This window comes from Xyrauchen texanus, chromosome 3, assembly GCF_025860055.1.
Source record: "Xyrauchen texanus isolate HMW12.3.18 chromosome 3, RBS_HiC_50CHRs, whole genome shotgun sequence".
NCBI classification, from domain to species: domain Eukaryota; kingdom Metazoa; phylum Chordata; class Actinopteri; order Cypriniformes; family Catostomidae; genus Xyrauchen; species Xyrauchen texanus.
In genome coordinates, this window is record NC_068278.1 from 11,731,891 (window position 1) to 11,749,475 (window position 17,585).

At 36.7% G+C, this 17,585-nt stretch overlaps 1 protein-coding gene across 7 annotated transcripts in view; it reads right to left on the bottom strand.

The window, feature by feature from the left end:
• The window catches only part of acaca (acetyl-CoA carboxylase alpha), an 88,373-nt gene that overhangs the window by 32,438 nt on the left and 38,350 nt on the right, over positions 1-17,585 (bottom strand). For 4 of the 7 annotated variants that reach the window (XM_052097625.1, XM_052097618.1, XM_052097601.1 and 1 more), the window contains exons 16-32: positions 17,262-17,489; positions 16,817-16,967; positions 16,237-16,371; positions 15,996-16,142; positions 15,265-15,453; positions 14,877-14,977; positions 14,686-14,774; positions 12,842-12,966; positions 12,543-12,656; positions 10,882-10,995; positions 10,672-10,761; positions 8,575-8,693; positions 4,810-4,833; positions 1,825-1,968; positions 1,128-1,227; positions 250-357; positions 113-169 (exon numbers count right to left, since the gene is read on the bottom strand). In XM_052097625.1, coding sequence (XP_051953585.1) covers positions 113-169; positions 250-357; positions 1,128-1,227; positions 1,825-1,968; positions 4,810-4,833; positions 8,575-8,693; positions 10,672-10,761; positions 10,882-10,995; positions 12,543-12,656; positions 12,842-12,966; positions 14,686-14,774; positions 14,877-14,977; positions 15,265-15,453; positions 15,996-16,142; positions 16,237-16,371; positions 16,817-16,967; positions 17,262-17,489 — 2,035 coding nt within the window. Of the gene's footprint in view, positions 1-112; positions 170-249; positions 358-1,127; positions 1,228-1,824; positions 1,969-3,854; positions 3,957-4,809; positions 4,834-8,574; positions 8,694-10,671; positions 10,762-10,881; positions 10,996-12,542; positions 12,657-12,841; positions 12,967-14,685; positions 14,775-14,876; positions 14,978-15,264; positions 15,454-15,995; positions 16,143-16,236; positions 16,372-16,816; positions 16,968-17,261; positions 17,490-17,585 lie in introns of all 7 variants that reach the window. The other 3 variants (XM_052097583.1, XM_052097575.1, XM_052097608.1) reach the window with 2 other exon arrangements.

A 17,585-nucleotide genomic window follows, 5' to 3' on the forward strand; every position in this document is an offset into this window, starting at 1 on the left:
TTATGGTTATTCAAACAAGATTGAGCTGCAGAATATTTAGTCAATACTTATTTAAAGAGAGAGTGGAGCGAGAGAGCACAAACATGCTTTAATGTCATTTTTAAGGCATTACCTTCTGAGCGACCAGGAAAGTAAGTCTTCGGATGCCGTGCTCAAATAGCAGAGATTTCTGTGGAAGAAATCATGTTATTTACACTAAGAGAAAACTACTTTAACAATAAAAGACCATCAGCATGAACTGAGTTTCACCTTGGAGTGGGTAAACTCGCAAAACATGGCAGCCAGCCCGTCGTCATCAATGTCACTGTCAGTCTTTATGGCCACGTTCAGGATGTGAATTGGCTCATCTTGCATGCTCTGCAGTAAAACAAACGCATTGTAAATCTAGTAGGGACAGGTCAAAAAAGATTAATTGAGATCTTGCATTTACAATTATTGATTGGGTAGTTGCTTACATCTAATGTGACTTACAAACAAGATTAAAGTGATAGTTCACCCAAACATTTATAGTAAAAAAAGGACTTAAATATTGATCTCTTTCTCACCCACACCTTCTGAAAACATGGATTAAACCACTGGAGTCGTGTGAATTATTTATATGCTGCCTTTATGTGCTTTTTGGACCTTCATAGTTATGTTCACATTCACTTGCATTGTATTGACTGAATAATACGGAGCTGAAATATCCTTCATTTCTAAAACTCTTCATTTGTGTTCTGCAGAAGAAAGCAGGTCATACACATGTGGGATAGCATGAGGGTGAGTAAATGATGAGAGAATTTTCATTTTTGGGTGAATTATCCCTTTAAAACAAGCAAAAGGAAGAAAACACAATAAAAGTAGTGCTACCATGCCACATTTCAATTAAGTACTAATTCAGTGCAACAACATTTATGTGAATGATCCATATTGATCCTTAAAAATCTACACCTTATTTTCATTAACCCTAATGCTAAACTACTGTTAAACATGAATATTAGCTTTATATAACAGATCATTTCCTTCATATCTAAGCTAATTTGTCTGAAATATTCTTTGATCAAAAACTGATTACAGCCGAAACATCATGATTCAGAATCGAATCAAATTAAATCAGGAACAGCGTTTGGTTTAGAGGAAAGTATCACCTTGTCCTCTTCACCGTACAGCACAGGGTTGCCCCCCTCAGGAAAGGTTGGAGTAGAGGGGGGAGAGTCTGAGAAACAGCTCAACACATCCTTTATGTTCCTGCGAGCACACACACACACACACACACACACACACACACACACACACACACACACACACACGACATTTAACACATTTAGATTTTGCTCCATTTTGAGAAAAAAGGCAACTACTTTAAAATCGTGAAACAGTGATAGCAATCAATTTAAATTGCAATGTGATGCATTTCCAAGGTAAAAAATATTCAGTGGGACTTCATTTAATCAGGACTTTGATTGGAGCGAGACATTTTACGCTAAAAGCTTATTGGATGATATTATTTTCCCCACCCACACAGCTTTGGAAGTATCATCATAAAAAAAAAAGTTGAATCAGAGGTAGAGACATATTATAATTTGATAAAAGCTTATGAAAACAAACATTTAAGTAATGTGTAGTGATGAATCGTACACCGTTAAACCACAGACAATAAAGTGTCAATATATATAAATAAATTGACACTTTATTTTACTAAATATTTCCTCAAATTTCACTCATAATGATTTGAGAACGTCCAATATCCCATTAATCAAATTATTCTCGCCAGTTCTACCTCGGTCAAGCAGGTAAGGTTACAGACTATCAATAAGTTCTCAAGTAAAGTAGAAACACACTGACCTGGTGAACTCCTGGAAAGAGCGGAAGGAAACCATGGCGCCCATGCGCTGACAGGGCGGGGTGAAGGAGGTGTCCAACAGCACGTCACTGACGCTGGCCACATGGACCATACCATAATGGTTCAGATTAGAGGAGAAGGACATCCTGAGAGCACAACACACAACACGCAAAGAGACATGTAACAGCAATGCACATCTAACCTCTCAGAATGCGGTTGATCGGGCTCTTATTGAAGACCCCAAAAGTAAAATTAAACCATCTGCTTCACACATCAGTTACAGGAGTGAACAGAAAGAGCATTGCCTCCTAAGTGGCCAGTTGTCAGGATGCAATTAAACCAAATGTAAAAGGAAAAGAATGGTTGTAAATTCACTAAATGGGAGAGTTCATAGATTATGAATTATTTAAAGGAATATTCCAGGTTTAATACATGTTGAGCTCAACTGACAGCATGAGTGGCAAAAAGTTGATTACAAAAAATAAATTATTTAGACTTGTCACAACTTTTAATTTTTTTTAAAGAAAAGGCAAACATTGAGGTTACAGCGAGGCACTTACGTATAATGTAAATAAAATAGGTCTATTTTTGGCAGGTTTAAAGGCAGAAATGTGAAGCTTAAAATTTTATAAAAAAAACACATTAATGTGCAATGCATAACTTACGTTAATTCTTCTGTTAAAATGTATGTATTATTTGAGCTGAAAGTTATGTCAATTGTCATTTTTTTCAGTCGTTTTGGGGTTTTAGTGTTTGCGACATTTCGTCCTCATGGCAATGGTTGTAAAATAGGCAATAATTTGACACAGAAAAGGTTAGAAAGGTATTTTATCACACTAAAATCATGTTAACATGCATATTGTTTATGTCTTGTGTCTATACTTTTGAAACAGTGAGTATACGGATAATCCCCATTCACTTCCACTGTAAGTGCCTCATTGTAACCCAGATATTGTCTTTATTTAAAAGGAGGGACGAGTCAAAATGCATTTTTGTGGGGATCAACATTACGCAACAAATGAGCTATACTTGTATTAGACACGGGATATTGCTAGAATAATGTAGTGGAGGTTGGTATTAAATGATTATTCCAGGTTAAAAATAAAATTAAATACAAGTTCCATCGATTACCACTGATAATATTTTTGAGTTGTCCCAAATTTTGTGAAAACAAAAGGAAAAATGTATATGGGTCACTCACAAACAAGGATGTTTGATTTGATTAATAAAATAAATATTTAAAAAATCTATTCAAAACATATCAAGTTGTAATACGTAATAAGAAATGTTTTCGTCTATGGACGGTTGCATCCATTTGAATATTTTTGATTAAATAAAAAAAGAAAACATCAAAATTACTTTTAACTCAGAAATTTTAATCTATTATTCATAATAATGCTTATGTAAATGTTTTGTGAAAAATGCATTTTGTATTGTTTTTTGAAATTGAAACATAATATATATATATTTCTATACTTTTGAAAAAGTGAGTATTTTAACGTTTACGGATTGGCCCCAATTACTTCCATTTCAAGTCATTTTTGAAGATATTGATTTAAACTCTAGAGTCATATGGATACCTTTTTTGCTTCCTTTATGTGCTTTTTGGAGCATCTAAGTTCTGGTCACCATTCACTTGCATTGTATGGACCAAAAGAGCTGAGATATTCCTCTAAAAACCTTTGTGCTCACCAGAAGAAAGTCAGTCATACACATCTGGGATGGTATGAGGGTGAATAAATTATGTGATAACTTTCCTTTTTGGGTGAACTATCCCTTTAACTTGCATTGAACTGAATATGGCTATCCTTTTAAAATGGTGTAAAAGTTAATTTATTGTGCTGAACACTTGCCCCATATTTTTCCTTTGTTTTCACATAAAATCCGAAATTAGTCTTTGTGGTAATCAACACCATATTAGCAAAAGATTCACACCCAGATTTCATCAGAAAGACCAATGTGAATAGATTAAAAAGATGCATTTCAACCGATTAAACCCTGTAAGTGCTCTTAGCAGTCTGTCCTGTTCTACCTGTCCTCACTCTCAGCAGTCACACTAGCTGGACATGTAGAGGCACTATCGCTAGCTGGGATATCTGGAGTTTTGTAGTCCTGTGGTGGGGCAGACAGTCTCCTGGGAGAACATCGATGACACAGTCATGTTTTGACACCCACACGCGCGCACAAGCACACACACAGGGCACCAATTACGTCACACACTGTAGAATTAATCACCACTAATATGCAGTTAATTTAAACGCAGTATGAGGCCTAATAACATAATTTTACTTCACTTAACTTAATATGGATGTACCATCATTTGTACACACACACACACACACACACACACACACACACACACACACGCTCCAAACACACAATGATGCTGAGAGTAATTTCCAAGAGGCACAATCACACACATTATTGTTGAGATTTTGATTGGCAGTGGTTGGGGGAGCCATGCAAATTAGCTTATTTACTGAGATCAACAGAACAAGCTTTCGTTTAAGGAACACAAACTTACAACACACAGCATCACAATTATTGTGATTCTCTCATTCAACATATTGAGGGTGAGATGCACAGAACTATGGGAAACAATCATTCACTAGGATTTGGATGGATTTCATTTCAGGTTTTACTTTGCCATGTGATTATGCTATTATTGACTATGTTCAGAATGGCATGCTAGCACACTGTACTGTAAAGTGTGTTGCATTGTGAGATACAGTACTGCACATAGTTTGCTTTGTTGACTTCATTGTGTACAGTTTACAAACTATTCTATTCTGCAGAAATAGTACAGGTTGTATGGTAGTATGCTCATCCAAACATAAATACTTTTAATTGATTGATTTAGATGTCTTTACAGTTCGATGTACAAACATTTCTTAGCTTAGATTTCCACTAGTCTTGACCATGCTACTTGTTCATTTTATTTTCTACATCTATGCTTTAGTTTATGGAAAAAAGAATGTGTACTATACCTGTTTAGAGTGGGGATGTTCCCTCTGCAATTAAACAACATTGATTACTGAATGTTAGTGTCAGGCATCAATGGGAGGGGTCAATCTGAGAGCTTTAGAAAAGTGTGTGGCTTTTTCACATTAATTATGGATTCAACTCGATTTCAGCATATATTAATTTGGATTCCTGCATATCCACAGTTATGACTTTTTGAATTTGCTAAGAGTCTCAATGCATTATCAACTTAATACAGTTAATTTATTTATACATTTCACAAAACATTTCAAGTACATATCCAGGTCATATTTCCCTCAAAATAAATAAATAAAATCAATATATTAAATAATAAGAAATCATATTTGTTTAATGAGAACCATTATTATTTGAGACATTATTTTCATGACAATTAAGCACAAATCCTATAATTCGGAAAAATCTAATTCTTATTTCCTTCACAGTGTCATAACCATATGTGGCACGATAAAGACCCGCAATAAAAATGATATCTCCCGTATTAATCAGAGTTTTTGTCCTAACCAGCCGGATAAGTGATGACCTGCAATCGTTTGCTTTCTATTTCTGCAGTATTACACTGGCTAGCCCCGCCCAGCTCTCTCATTGGTCCAAAATCCTGCTTCTCATAACAGTACATTCAATATTTTAATTATGTTCTGATTGGCTATGATTATGCCACCTCATGCAGCAGTTTCACTTTCAGTGTGGAAAGATACATTGCTTGTCAATGGAATCATTGCATCGTGTCTCGTTAGGAAACAATCATATCAATAATATATTCTATAACCTTTGAGCTTGGCCCACTGAGAAAGAAATTATCATCAAAATATTAATAACTAGTGTATTTACCAACACAAAATAGGTATCGTTTTAAAGCTTAGAATCTCAACTTTCCAATGCATGAAGGCATTATGACCAAAACTGAACAAACACTTTAAAATTTGCAGATAAATCAGAAGTGTTCTGTTTTTGATAATGTACAGTATTCAAAATTTTACTCAGTTTTATTGCTTACAATAATATGTACAATCAAACTGATCAAATAGCCATGTGTCATTGGTAAGCTCACAAAGAGTAGAAAACATCTAGTCTATTTGTTTTACTCACAGACAAAAATATAGTGAGTAATAGTGAAGTATGTCTTTGACATACATGTTACATGTAAACAGGTGTTGCTTATATGCCACGTTTTCGCTTATAACTACAGAAAAAAAAAATAAGGGAACAGGAGGGTATTCCCGTTAAAACAAGCCACACACACAACGTAATTGGATAAATAGATAATTAGATAATCCACACCAAGCACAATGTGCACACAGCACATAATGTGTTATCTGGTTAAAAACACGTTAGCTTTCCTGGATCAGATGACTTTATCTGAAATTATGTAGTATGTTTTACAGCAGGGGTACACACACACTTTTTTGTGTGATGATCTACTTTTAAATGACCAACTCAATAAGATCTCCCAACTAAAAAACACAGTTTCATTTCAAATAAGAAAATGCTTGTTGGGACTACTGCATGTATCCCTACATGGAATTCATCTTCTAATTAATAAAAAAAGATATAATAATGTTGATATCATTCAGTTTTAACACTAAACCAAAACACCTACAGCACAATAGATTACAATAGCCAGGGCATTTACCTTATTCTGATGACAAGTAAATATTGACCAGGCGAGGTTTTGTTTATTCAGTTGCCATGACAACTAGGTTTGCGCATACGCGCCTTCCAAGGACTTCTGAGAACAGAGCGAGAAATTGCGATGCTACTGCCCGGATTAACTACTGTCTGATTCCATTCAGTTTTGCCTCATCCGGGCAGTAGCATCGCAATTTCACGCTCTGTTCTCAGAAGTCCTTGGAAGGCGTGTATGCGCAAACCTAGTTGTCATGGCAACTGAATAAACAAAACCTCGCCTGGTCAATATTTACTCATCAAGTGCAAGTCAGACAGAAACTAAAAGAAGGAAAGACATTATATTTATTTTTATTAAAATTTAACGAAAGTACATTTACATTTTGTGCGATCTACCAGCATTGCCTTTGCGATCGACTGGTAGATCGCGATTGACATATTGGGCACCCCTGTTTTACAGCATCATGGAATGCTAAACCAATCGCATTAGAATTCAGATTGCTGCCTTTCAGTGGTCCAATCTCTTTTGTGAGGGTTAAATGCTGATTGTTTGTTTGGGTTTTGTTTTTCATTGTTTAATAGTTGAATAAAAAAAATAAATAAATAAATAAAAAATAAATAAATTCACAAAAAATAATAATATTTGAAGCATTTTAGCATAAGACTGCAACATAAAAAAAGGGGTCTAAATACTTTCTGAATCCACTGTATAATGTCAAATCAAACAAAGTTTTTTGTGATTTTTCAGTGGTTTCTCATAATTTATCATAATCTATATCGTTTCAAAATTTGACAAGTATTTAAAACGATATCAAACACTTGACCCTCTTTGTTTATTTTTATTTATTTTTTAGTTATAAGCCTTTAATTTACAGCATGCCACTGCAATAGGAAATCTTAAAAAATAAAAACTTTCAGAGTTTAAAGGATTAAAAATGTATATAACAAAAAAAGGTTTTATACATCACGGCAGTGTTTGTTTTACTACCTTTTTGCTGGTTTAATTAAAAACAATCGTAATATTAAACAGTAATAAATATATAAAAATCACTGTAATGCGAATTTTATGAGATTTACCACTGAGTTTAATGAGTCCGGACAAATTATGGTACTACAAATATGGAGAGGGGAAATTAATTATTAATTGTCAAGAAAATAAATGTCACAATGGAGAAAACGTAATGTTCCTACAACAGGCTTCATTTTCTATGTTCAAAATGCAATCTCTTATTCTTTTCACTTGTTTAAGGGTTAAAATGTAATCCAGTCATGTTTGCATGAGATTCCCTCTAAATGCTTGTAATCTAACCAAACCACACACTTTACTTACACCGACCCCTCCCTAACATGCAATAACTGCTTTTAAAATAGTGCAGTAGATGCAACCAAAATCTTTAATGTGCACACTTTAACAGTACATGGTAGAAGTCATTCATTTAACACACATTACAGGCAAAGCGCATTAACAAGAGGAAAAGTGAATGCAGGATGCAGGGAGCTGGGATTATGTGACAGAAATGTAAAATATAACTACATACTCAAGCAAAAGGCTGCCATGCATCAGAGCAGGGTAAACTGAATCAGTTCACAAGCATAAAGCAGCAGAAAAGTGAATGGGAAGTGCAAGAGGAGCCAATCAGCACAATCACTGAGCATGTCCTGGTCACATTCTTTGGTTTGTTGATCAGTGCAGTGTTACCTGAAATAAACCAATGTGCTTCTTGTGACCAGCACAAATGTGAGACACCTTAAACAGGAACTGCAACAGTGGGGCTTTGACGCTGTGATTCAGATTCTGTGTCACTACATAAAGCTTTCCTAATCCTACTTCATACACACCTGTGGCGCAGAGGAGGAGAATTTGTGTTGCTCACAGCCAGCAGCCTTTACTTGTGATGCTGATGGATATAACATACTTTGCCTTATTCACTCATTGTTTCCTTCATAATCCTTCTTTCTTTCTCTTTTAATTTATTTTTCAACCTTTCCTTTCTCTTTACTCTCTCTCTCTCTCTTTCTTGCTTGCTTGTATTTGTGTTTTGACAAGCTCCTCCACATTCCCAGCGGGGGGAGGGGTGTGTGTGGGACAGATGAGGAATGCGGGGCTGCGGTACATCCTGAGGTACCTGTTGGGGTGTGAGGTGGGCAGCATGAACTGGAACTCTACGATGCAGGTGTTGTCCTTCAGCTGACGGTGCTGGACGCTGTTGAGTTCATAAGCGATGTAGGCTCTACGAACATACACCTGAGGAGAGATCATATAACCATATACACATTAAAAGTGCTTCCTGTGTGTTTGTATGTGTGTGTATGTGTATGTGTGTGTGTGTGTGTGTGTAGGCGGGAGAAGGTGGAAATTCGTCTGGCCTCTGCTTCCTCATTACAAAGAGTATTAAAGAACCTGTTAGAGCACCATTCTGAGCAAACTCTAGAGACTGTTGTGTGTGAAAATCCCAGATGATCAGCAGTTACAGAAATACTCAAACCAACCCTTCTGGCACCAACAATCATCCATGTGATTATCTAATCAGCTAATTGCGTGGCAGCAGTGCAGTGCATACAATCATGCAGATATGGGTCAGGAGCATCAGTTCATGTTCACATCAACCAGCAGAATGGGGAAAAAAAATGTCATCTCAGTGATTTGGATCATGGCATGATTGTTGGTGCCAGATGGGCTTATTTGAGTATTTCTGTAACTACTGATCTCCAAACACAACAGTCTCTAGAGTTTAAGCAGAATTGTGCCAGAACAAAAAACATCCAGTGACGGGCAGTTCTGCATATGGAAATGTCTTGTTGATGAGAGAGGTCAACAGAGAATGGCCAGACTGGTTTGAACTGACAAAGTCTACAGTAACTCAGATAACCGGTCTGTACAATTGTGGTGAGAAGAATAGCAGCTCAGGAACTGTTTTGGCGGCACAAGGGGGACCTCCACAATATTAGGCAGGTGGTTTTAATGTTGTGTTCTTTTTAATACATTTGCAAAGTTATCAAAAATCTGGTTTTTGCTTTGTCAGTATGGGGTATGGAGTGTAGATTGATGTAAAAAAAAACAACAATTAAAGCATTTTAGTATAAGTCTGCAACATAACAAAATGTGAAGAAAAAAAAGGAGTCTGAATATTTTCTGTATTAACATACATAAACTCAATGTCCAAGAGATATTAATGTCAAATAAAAATATAATAGAAAACAAATAATAAAGCAAATTAGGGCCAAAACTATTGAATGGTTTTGTTTTTTTAACAAAGGATCATTGAAATGAGTTCTTAAAGAAATAGTTTACTCAAAAATGAAAATTCTCTCATCATTTACTCACCCTCATGCCATCCCAGATGTGTATGACTTACTTTCTTCTGCTGAATACAAATGAAAATGTATTGAAGAATATCTCAGCTCTGTAGGTCCATACAATGCAAGTGAATGTTGACCAGAACTATGAAGCTCAAAAGAGCATAAATGTAATCCATATGACTCCAGTGGATAAATCCATATCAAAAGTCACATTTTGGTCTGTTCTCAACCATAACAACTGGATCACTTCAGAAGACATGGAATTAACCAATGGAGCCTTATGGATTAATTGTATGCTGCCTTTATGTGCTTTTTGGAGCTTCAAAGTTCTAGTCACCATTCACTTGCATTGTATGGACCAACAAAGCTGAAATATTCTTTAAAACAATATTTGTGTTCTGGAGAAGAAAGAAAGTTGTACACATCTGGGATGGCATGTGGTTGAGTAAATGATGAGAGAATGAACATTTTTAGGTGAAATATCCCTTTAAACTACAGAAAATGTTGATAGTCAAGCACAAGAGGTCTAACTAAATATACTATGATCCGTTTAATTTTCCAATTATTTTCTATGAGGTTTGCCATTTTTGAAACCTTGTTAGCAAAATCTGGGATTTGTCTAAATGTATAAAGTGTATAAATGCAGTCAACGTAACTACTTGCAAAAATGTATAAAAATTGAAGAAAAACTATACACTTTTCTTCCCGTGTTACTTCTTGAGTGTCACAATTTTAAGGAATGTTTCATTTTTTTATAATCCAAAAAGATATGACCTATTATACATTTATGACATTGTATATACAGTGCCATTTAATATATTTTAAAATACTTAACGGTAAATTGAATTAAAAATCTTTTTTATTTTGGAACGAAATCTTTGGTTCAGATTTGTGCAATGTGCTATTAAGTGATACAGTCTTACCTCTAAAGCAGCCATCCTCACAACCTGATTACTATGGTAAAAAAAGTTTGGCAGTACATCAAAGATGGAGGTCTCGGACAGGATCAGTTTCTAGAGAAAACCAAGGATAAAAGACAATCATTTGACTATAAAAGTCCAACACTAAAACACTGGCATATAGTGCCATCTGCTGGACAGTCAACTCAATCACAAACATCCAGGAAGTCCAACCTGCAGGTTCTCAATGCAGAACTGATGTCCGTACATGTCGATTGCAGACAGGAAGATGGATTCCACCTGATTGTGTCGTAGCTCATATGAAGGAAGATGAGAGGCAATGAGAACCTGTGAGAAGAATGACATGATTCTTTTTGTATTCATGTAAATATAAAAGAAATGATTCATGATTCATTCGAGACTACAGTTCTGTTCCTAAGTGAGGCATCCATCTAACAAGGTACAGTACATTCAGAAAGTATTCAGACTCCATTTTTTCACATTTTGTTAGGTTGCAGCCTTATGCGAAAATGCTTTAAAATGACTTTTTTCACATCAATCTACACTCCATACCTCATAATGACAAAGCAAAAAACAGATTTTTGAAATCTTTGCAAATGTATTAAAAAGAAAAAACTGAAATGTCACATTGACATAAGTATTCAGACCCTTAACTCTGTCCTTAGTTGAAGCACCTTTGGCAGCGATTACAGCCTCAAGTCCTTTTGGGTATAATGCATGATGCTACCACCACCATGCTTCACTGTTGGCATGGTACTGCACAGGTGATGAGCGATGCCTGGTTTCCTCCAGACATACCACTTGGAATTGACGCCTAACAATTAAATCTTCATTTCCGACCAGAGAATCTAGTTTCTCCCCATCTGAGAGTCTTTTATCTAAGGGTGCTTTTTAATGTGTCTTGCATTGAGGAGAGGCTTCCATCTGGCCACTTTTCCATAAAGCCCAGATCGGTGGAGTGCTGCAGTGATGATAATCCTTCTGGAAGTTTCTCCCATCTTCACACATGATCTCTGCAGCTCAACCAGTGTGACCATCGGGTTCTTGGTCACCTCTCTTACCAAGATCCTTCTCCCCCGATAGCTCAGTTTGGCAGGACTGACGGCTCTAGGAAGAATCCTGGTTGTTCCAAACTTCTACCATTTAAGAATTATAGAGGCCACTGTGCTCTTGGGAACCTTCAATGCAGCCAAAACATTTTTGTAGCCTTCCGCAGATCTGCGCCTTAACACAATCCTGTCTCTGCAGGCAGTTCCTTTGACCTCATGGCTTGGGTTTTTGCATTTTCAGATGCAAGACCTTGTATAGACATGTGTGTGCCTTTCCAAATCACAACCAGTCAATTGAATTTGCAACCAGTGGTCTCCAATCAAAGTGTAGAAACATCTCAAAGATGATCAAGAGAAATGGGATGCACCTGATCTAAATTTCAAGTGTCACAGCAAAGGGTCTGAACACTTATGTCAATGTGAATTTCAGTTTTTCCTTTTTAATAAATTTGTACATTTATCAAAAATCTGAGTTTTGTCATTATAGGGTATGAAAGTATAGATTGATGATTTTTTTTTCTTTTTTTAAAGCATTTTAGCATAAGGCTACAACAACAAAATGTGAAAAAAAATATTAAGGCAATACTTTCTGAATGCATTGTAATTTCATAAGTGACCATATTAACTCTCTATTCATGGACATTCTGGGATTGCTTTACAGTATGTGAAAAGGATGCATCTGCCTAGTATGCTGCCTAACAACTCTGTCTTGGTGGGCAGCTCACAAATTATTGAAACAGAGCTTATTAGTGTATGAAGTCTAAAGATTTCTTTGGTTTCAGAGTCTCTGAGCTCTCCGTTTGTGAAAATGTGTGGTGATCTGACCTGGCGTGCTCGCAGTGCCACCTTGGCATTGGTGGTCTTGCTTAGTTGGGTTAGCTCTGTGAGGATAGCCATGAGCTCATCAGTCAGAGTGGGGTCTCGCCCACACAGCTGATCCTACAGAGAGAAGTAAGGAACAAACTATTTACTATAAAAAAAAAACAACAACACTGGATTGGAGTCATGGGTGATCTTATAAGTAATCATTTTTTAAAAGCACACAAACTAATACATTTATACACACACACACACACACACACACACACACACACACACACACACACACACACACACAAACTCACAATGAGCATGGTGACCAGAGAGTTCTTCTTTGTGACTTTTGCATGAGAGAAAATGTAGTTGAGCACATTGGCCATGTCCCCTTTGTTTTCCTCTCGTAGTGCAAACACACATTTGTCATAGTGACCTGACCAATAACAAACACACCCACAGAAAGAAAGTGAAATGTTAACATTATTCAATACAGCAGAAAGTACCAAAATATTATACTGCCATCAAGTGGTCAAATGAGAAAATACAGTGCATGAAAATAGCAGAGATATAGTAGCTCTCAAATGTATTTGGACACTTGTCTCACTTAAGAAATGTACTAATGTTAATAGCAGTAACAGATACAGAAATATCAAACCAAGTGGAATTTGCAAACAATTTGCTAGACCTTTTATCATAACAAATGTAACATTTCTGAGCCATTATGCAATTACTTTTAACTCACTGGTCATTTTTAGCGGATGTATGAAATTCCCCTCAAGTCCACCTCAAGGTGCTGTAGCAGAATAACCACAGGTGTAGTTCAGCGCATTAACTATATACTGTACATGTTTATCATCTAAAACCTAAACTTCTTTTGTTAAATATTTTACCTGAAAAGTGTGATTGTCTCATCTTTCTTTTAGAGTAAATGCCACTTGGTTTCATATATTGTTCTCAAATGCAATTTCAAGCAATAACATTCATACACGTATAAGTTTAGCCTCTTCAAATCTGCGGACCCGCCAGCGGGTCCAAAAGAGGGCACAATGTTGCGATGAATTTTGCATTTAAAATGTTAGTCTCAAGATACATGCAAGTCAGACATATGGGGAAATCATTTGAAAACTTAGAATCTGAACATTTATACATAACCATCAATTCTGCATTTATGTTACATAAAATAAAAAAATTAAGGGCTGAAAACATTTGCGTCGCAATTCAGCGCCACATAGAGGTTTTGTGGTAGAAATGTTAATATGAATCTATAAGTATTTTAAATAGTACATAAACAAACAAACCATATATTAAATGAAAGCTCTGACTGTACCGTTTATTTTTGTTTCCGTAATACCAGTTCAAAATATTATCAAAATAATCCCAAAGTGAATTATGATTTCTATAAGACATCAAATACAAACGTCTCTTTTATGCGCAGATCATTGCTGCTATAAGCCCCAAATAGCTAAAAACTTTATATCTGATTTTACCTTAGGCAGTTTTCTAAAACATTAGTCAGTTTTTACTTTTCTGTAATCTTGCTTGTGTGAAAAATCCAATGTTATATCATAGATGTCCAGGAAAATATATGCGGCCCACCAGGAAAAGCATGCTAAACAAGTCATTGGAAATGTATGTTATTGACTATGGATGATAAAATGTTACACATCATTGCAAAGGGGAGGATCTCAGCCTTCTAATGCCACCTAGAGCTTCTAGTCCACTCAGAGGCCAAGATATTCGATGATACAGTGGTGGGTGGTGCGTGAACTGAAAATTAGACTGAATGTCTACGGAAAAACACACCTGTGAGGACTAAAATGCGTTAGAGCGCCACCTATATTTCAGAACGTCATTTGGTGATTGAAAGTGATACGGGAAAATATTTTTTTGTAGTACTTACTGCCATATGATTTATTTATTTTTTTCACAAGATTGTAAACATACAATATTATATAATTTTTTACATTTAGGCGAGATGAGACCAATTTTTGGCAATTAGTCAACAGTATGTGTAAATGGTGAGCTTTCAAATTTGAGAGCGCAAAAATGAAGGCGGCAGCTCAAAAATGCCCCAGAGTTGAAGAGGTTAAGTGTCCAAATATTTTAAAGCCACTGCAACTAAGGTTTTATGTCATAGAAGAGGCGGTCACACCATGCTGAAACTGAACTTCCACCCGCAAGTATTGCCTGAGGAGGTCCATCACCACTGACTTCATATGACCCCTGATGCCACTGCGGTACCTGAGAACATAAAAACACACAGGAGGGCAACAGTTATACGTGGGGCGTCTGTATATGTAGTTGTATGTTAATATGTAGTTTTGTTTTTACTTAATGACTAACTTCTGAACCAGTTGCACAATGCTCTGTGTGTTCATGAAGAAGACCTCTCTCTCGGATTTCCTGTTCAGTGTGGCCGCATGACTGTCCAGGATATTGGCGATCTGATATTTTGTGAACATGTAGAGACTATTTAGTGGCAGCAACTCATAATGCACCACACTAATAGCACTCCTTAAGTGAAGCACACAAGATGCTCAACTCTAAACTGATTTGAATGTAGTTTGGCGTTAGCACATGTTGCTAAGCTAATAACACAAAACTCTAAAATAGAGATAACGCCTATGTGCAGGCGTGTGCCTACGATGTCGGGCAGCCCACTGGGGCTTGGAACAGAGCTATAGTTTCGTAGCTTTAAATCGTCACATACTCAAAATACCAAAAGTAGTACCTGCTGGCTGGGAAACTGGCAGAGCACAGAGGTGATGTTGCTGGCATACTGAGCCATTTCTTTCTTGATGGCTTTCTCTACAGCAGGAGGAATACGGCCTGAAACACTGGTCATGATGTCCTGAAGCTCCAGCAGGGGTAGAGAGGGGTCTCTGAGAGTCTTCATCAAACGCTCCACCCATTCCTTCAGCTAAAACACACACACACACACACACACACACACACACACACACACCTTATGAGCTTTTCACAGCAAGAGTAGCACAAAATGCTGAAGAAAATCGGCTGTGGATATTTACACAAAAGCTATTTACAGAGTGTGGCATGAATTTTCATCATTCAATGAGATAAAAGTCACAGTTCAGTTATTCACTTGCTTTAATGCAAAATACAGTCCCCAAAAATAGTCACCGAACAAATCAATGAATATCAGTACTCTTGAAATTCCACTTATCCAATCAGATTTGAGGACTGGAACTTACTGTTGTGTAAAGGAATAATGACATATTACTTTCAGCAGTAGAGTTCTATTTCTAGTAATGCTTTCCATTTCACTTATTTTCGCTTGGTTTTTGCCGCTATGGCTTTGAAATATTCTGTGCTCATAGACCAAAATCATCAACAGACCGATATACACTTTTGGTTCCATACATATGACCCAAAAGCTTTATCTTATTGGTCTTTGATTTATTTGTTTGTTTGTAGGACTGAGAGGTCCATGCGTTTCCACACCTTGGCACTGAAGAAGGGTTCTGGCAGACAGTAGCCATTCATGATGTGCACCAGGTGATCCAGAGTGCTGTGAAAGACCCTGTGAAGCTTCTCTCCCCTCAGAGCCACACACTGAACACTGGGCAATGATTCTGTAAACAGTTCTGCCTGTAACACACACTCATTTACATAACTAAATCTCATTTAAATGACCTAGCCAGAATTGACATCCCATGTAGACCATACTTAATGATGCATGTACCTGCTGTACTCTGCTTGGGTCGTCCAGTTGTAATTTGCCGATGACGCAGCCTGGCTCCAGCACTGCACCTGCTCTCTTTACATAGTGAATACAACCAGACTCTGAGGCCATCAGAGTCATCACCATCTTCATCACCTAATAAAAACATCAAACAGTACATGTTGTTTATAATGCTGCAAAACAAACAAAACAAATTTCACAACAGCATACCAACCTCTGTGGTTTCTTTGGGTTTGCAATGCTAGACATTTAACTATCAGCATATAGTCTTTAACCCTTTAATGCATATCTCAGGTCTTTAGTGTATACCAAAAGTGTATATGGTCATTAAAGTCATATGCAACTGTCAGTTTTATATATAAAACCATAAATCATATTTGAATGACTGTTTCTTTGGATATCTATATTTCTTTATAACATAAACCTGACTACTTTATTACATTTATATATATATATGATTTCATAAACCTGGCAAACTTTGCCAAATCTGGAGATTAAGTTTTTCGGAAGTGCACTTTGTAGCAGCCTAGGAAAATATACTCGGAATCGAGCTTGATTATGGTCTTTCCAACTTACACACCTCTATCTCAGCATAACACTGTCCAGCAAACACATGTCCCCCGTCCTCCACATTGTACTGGATTAGTTTCCCAGCAGATGGCGAACGCAGCAGTGATGGGTCATTCTCTTTCTCAAAAACACACGTCTTGTTACCGATAATGATGCGATACCTAGAGAGAGAAAAATAAAACGAATACCTAAATGACAACTTTTGAAAACATCTGAACATTGCAAGTATTTAATTTCATATTTAATTATATTAATTTTATTTTTAATCTAATATCACATTTTATCTAAACTAGTTTACCCAGAGGATGTTCTGTGAATGTGTACACAAACATTCCTAGACCCCAGAGTCTGTTTAGAAAATTAATCCTGTCCAGATAGTGCTCAAAATGGCACAAGCACCATGAATACTCTCAGCTCTCATGACAATGTTCTTGTGTTCTCCGCTCTTTGTTTACCTGTCAACCTCCTCCTTCATATAGGTGGTGTAGCTGCTGCCGTCGTATGAAAGCAGCAGACCTCCGTCGCTCAGCCGATGAACATCCACCTCAGCTAAGGATTTATTCATGATGACCACGTAAGAGTTAGGTGACTGTCTCGTCACCTTCAGAACATATTTGGTCCCCTCATAGATCAACTCCACATCCACAGTGTTCAATAGGGTGTGTGCAGGCAAAACCTGACCTCTATAGACACACAGGAGAGTGCAAGAGAAAAAGAGAAATTCAGAAGAACCGAGAACATAATCAGGGGTTAACCAATTTTCCACATTCCATACAAGT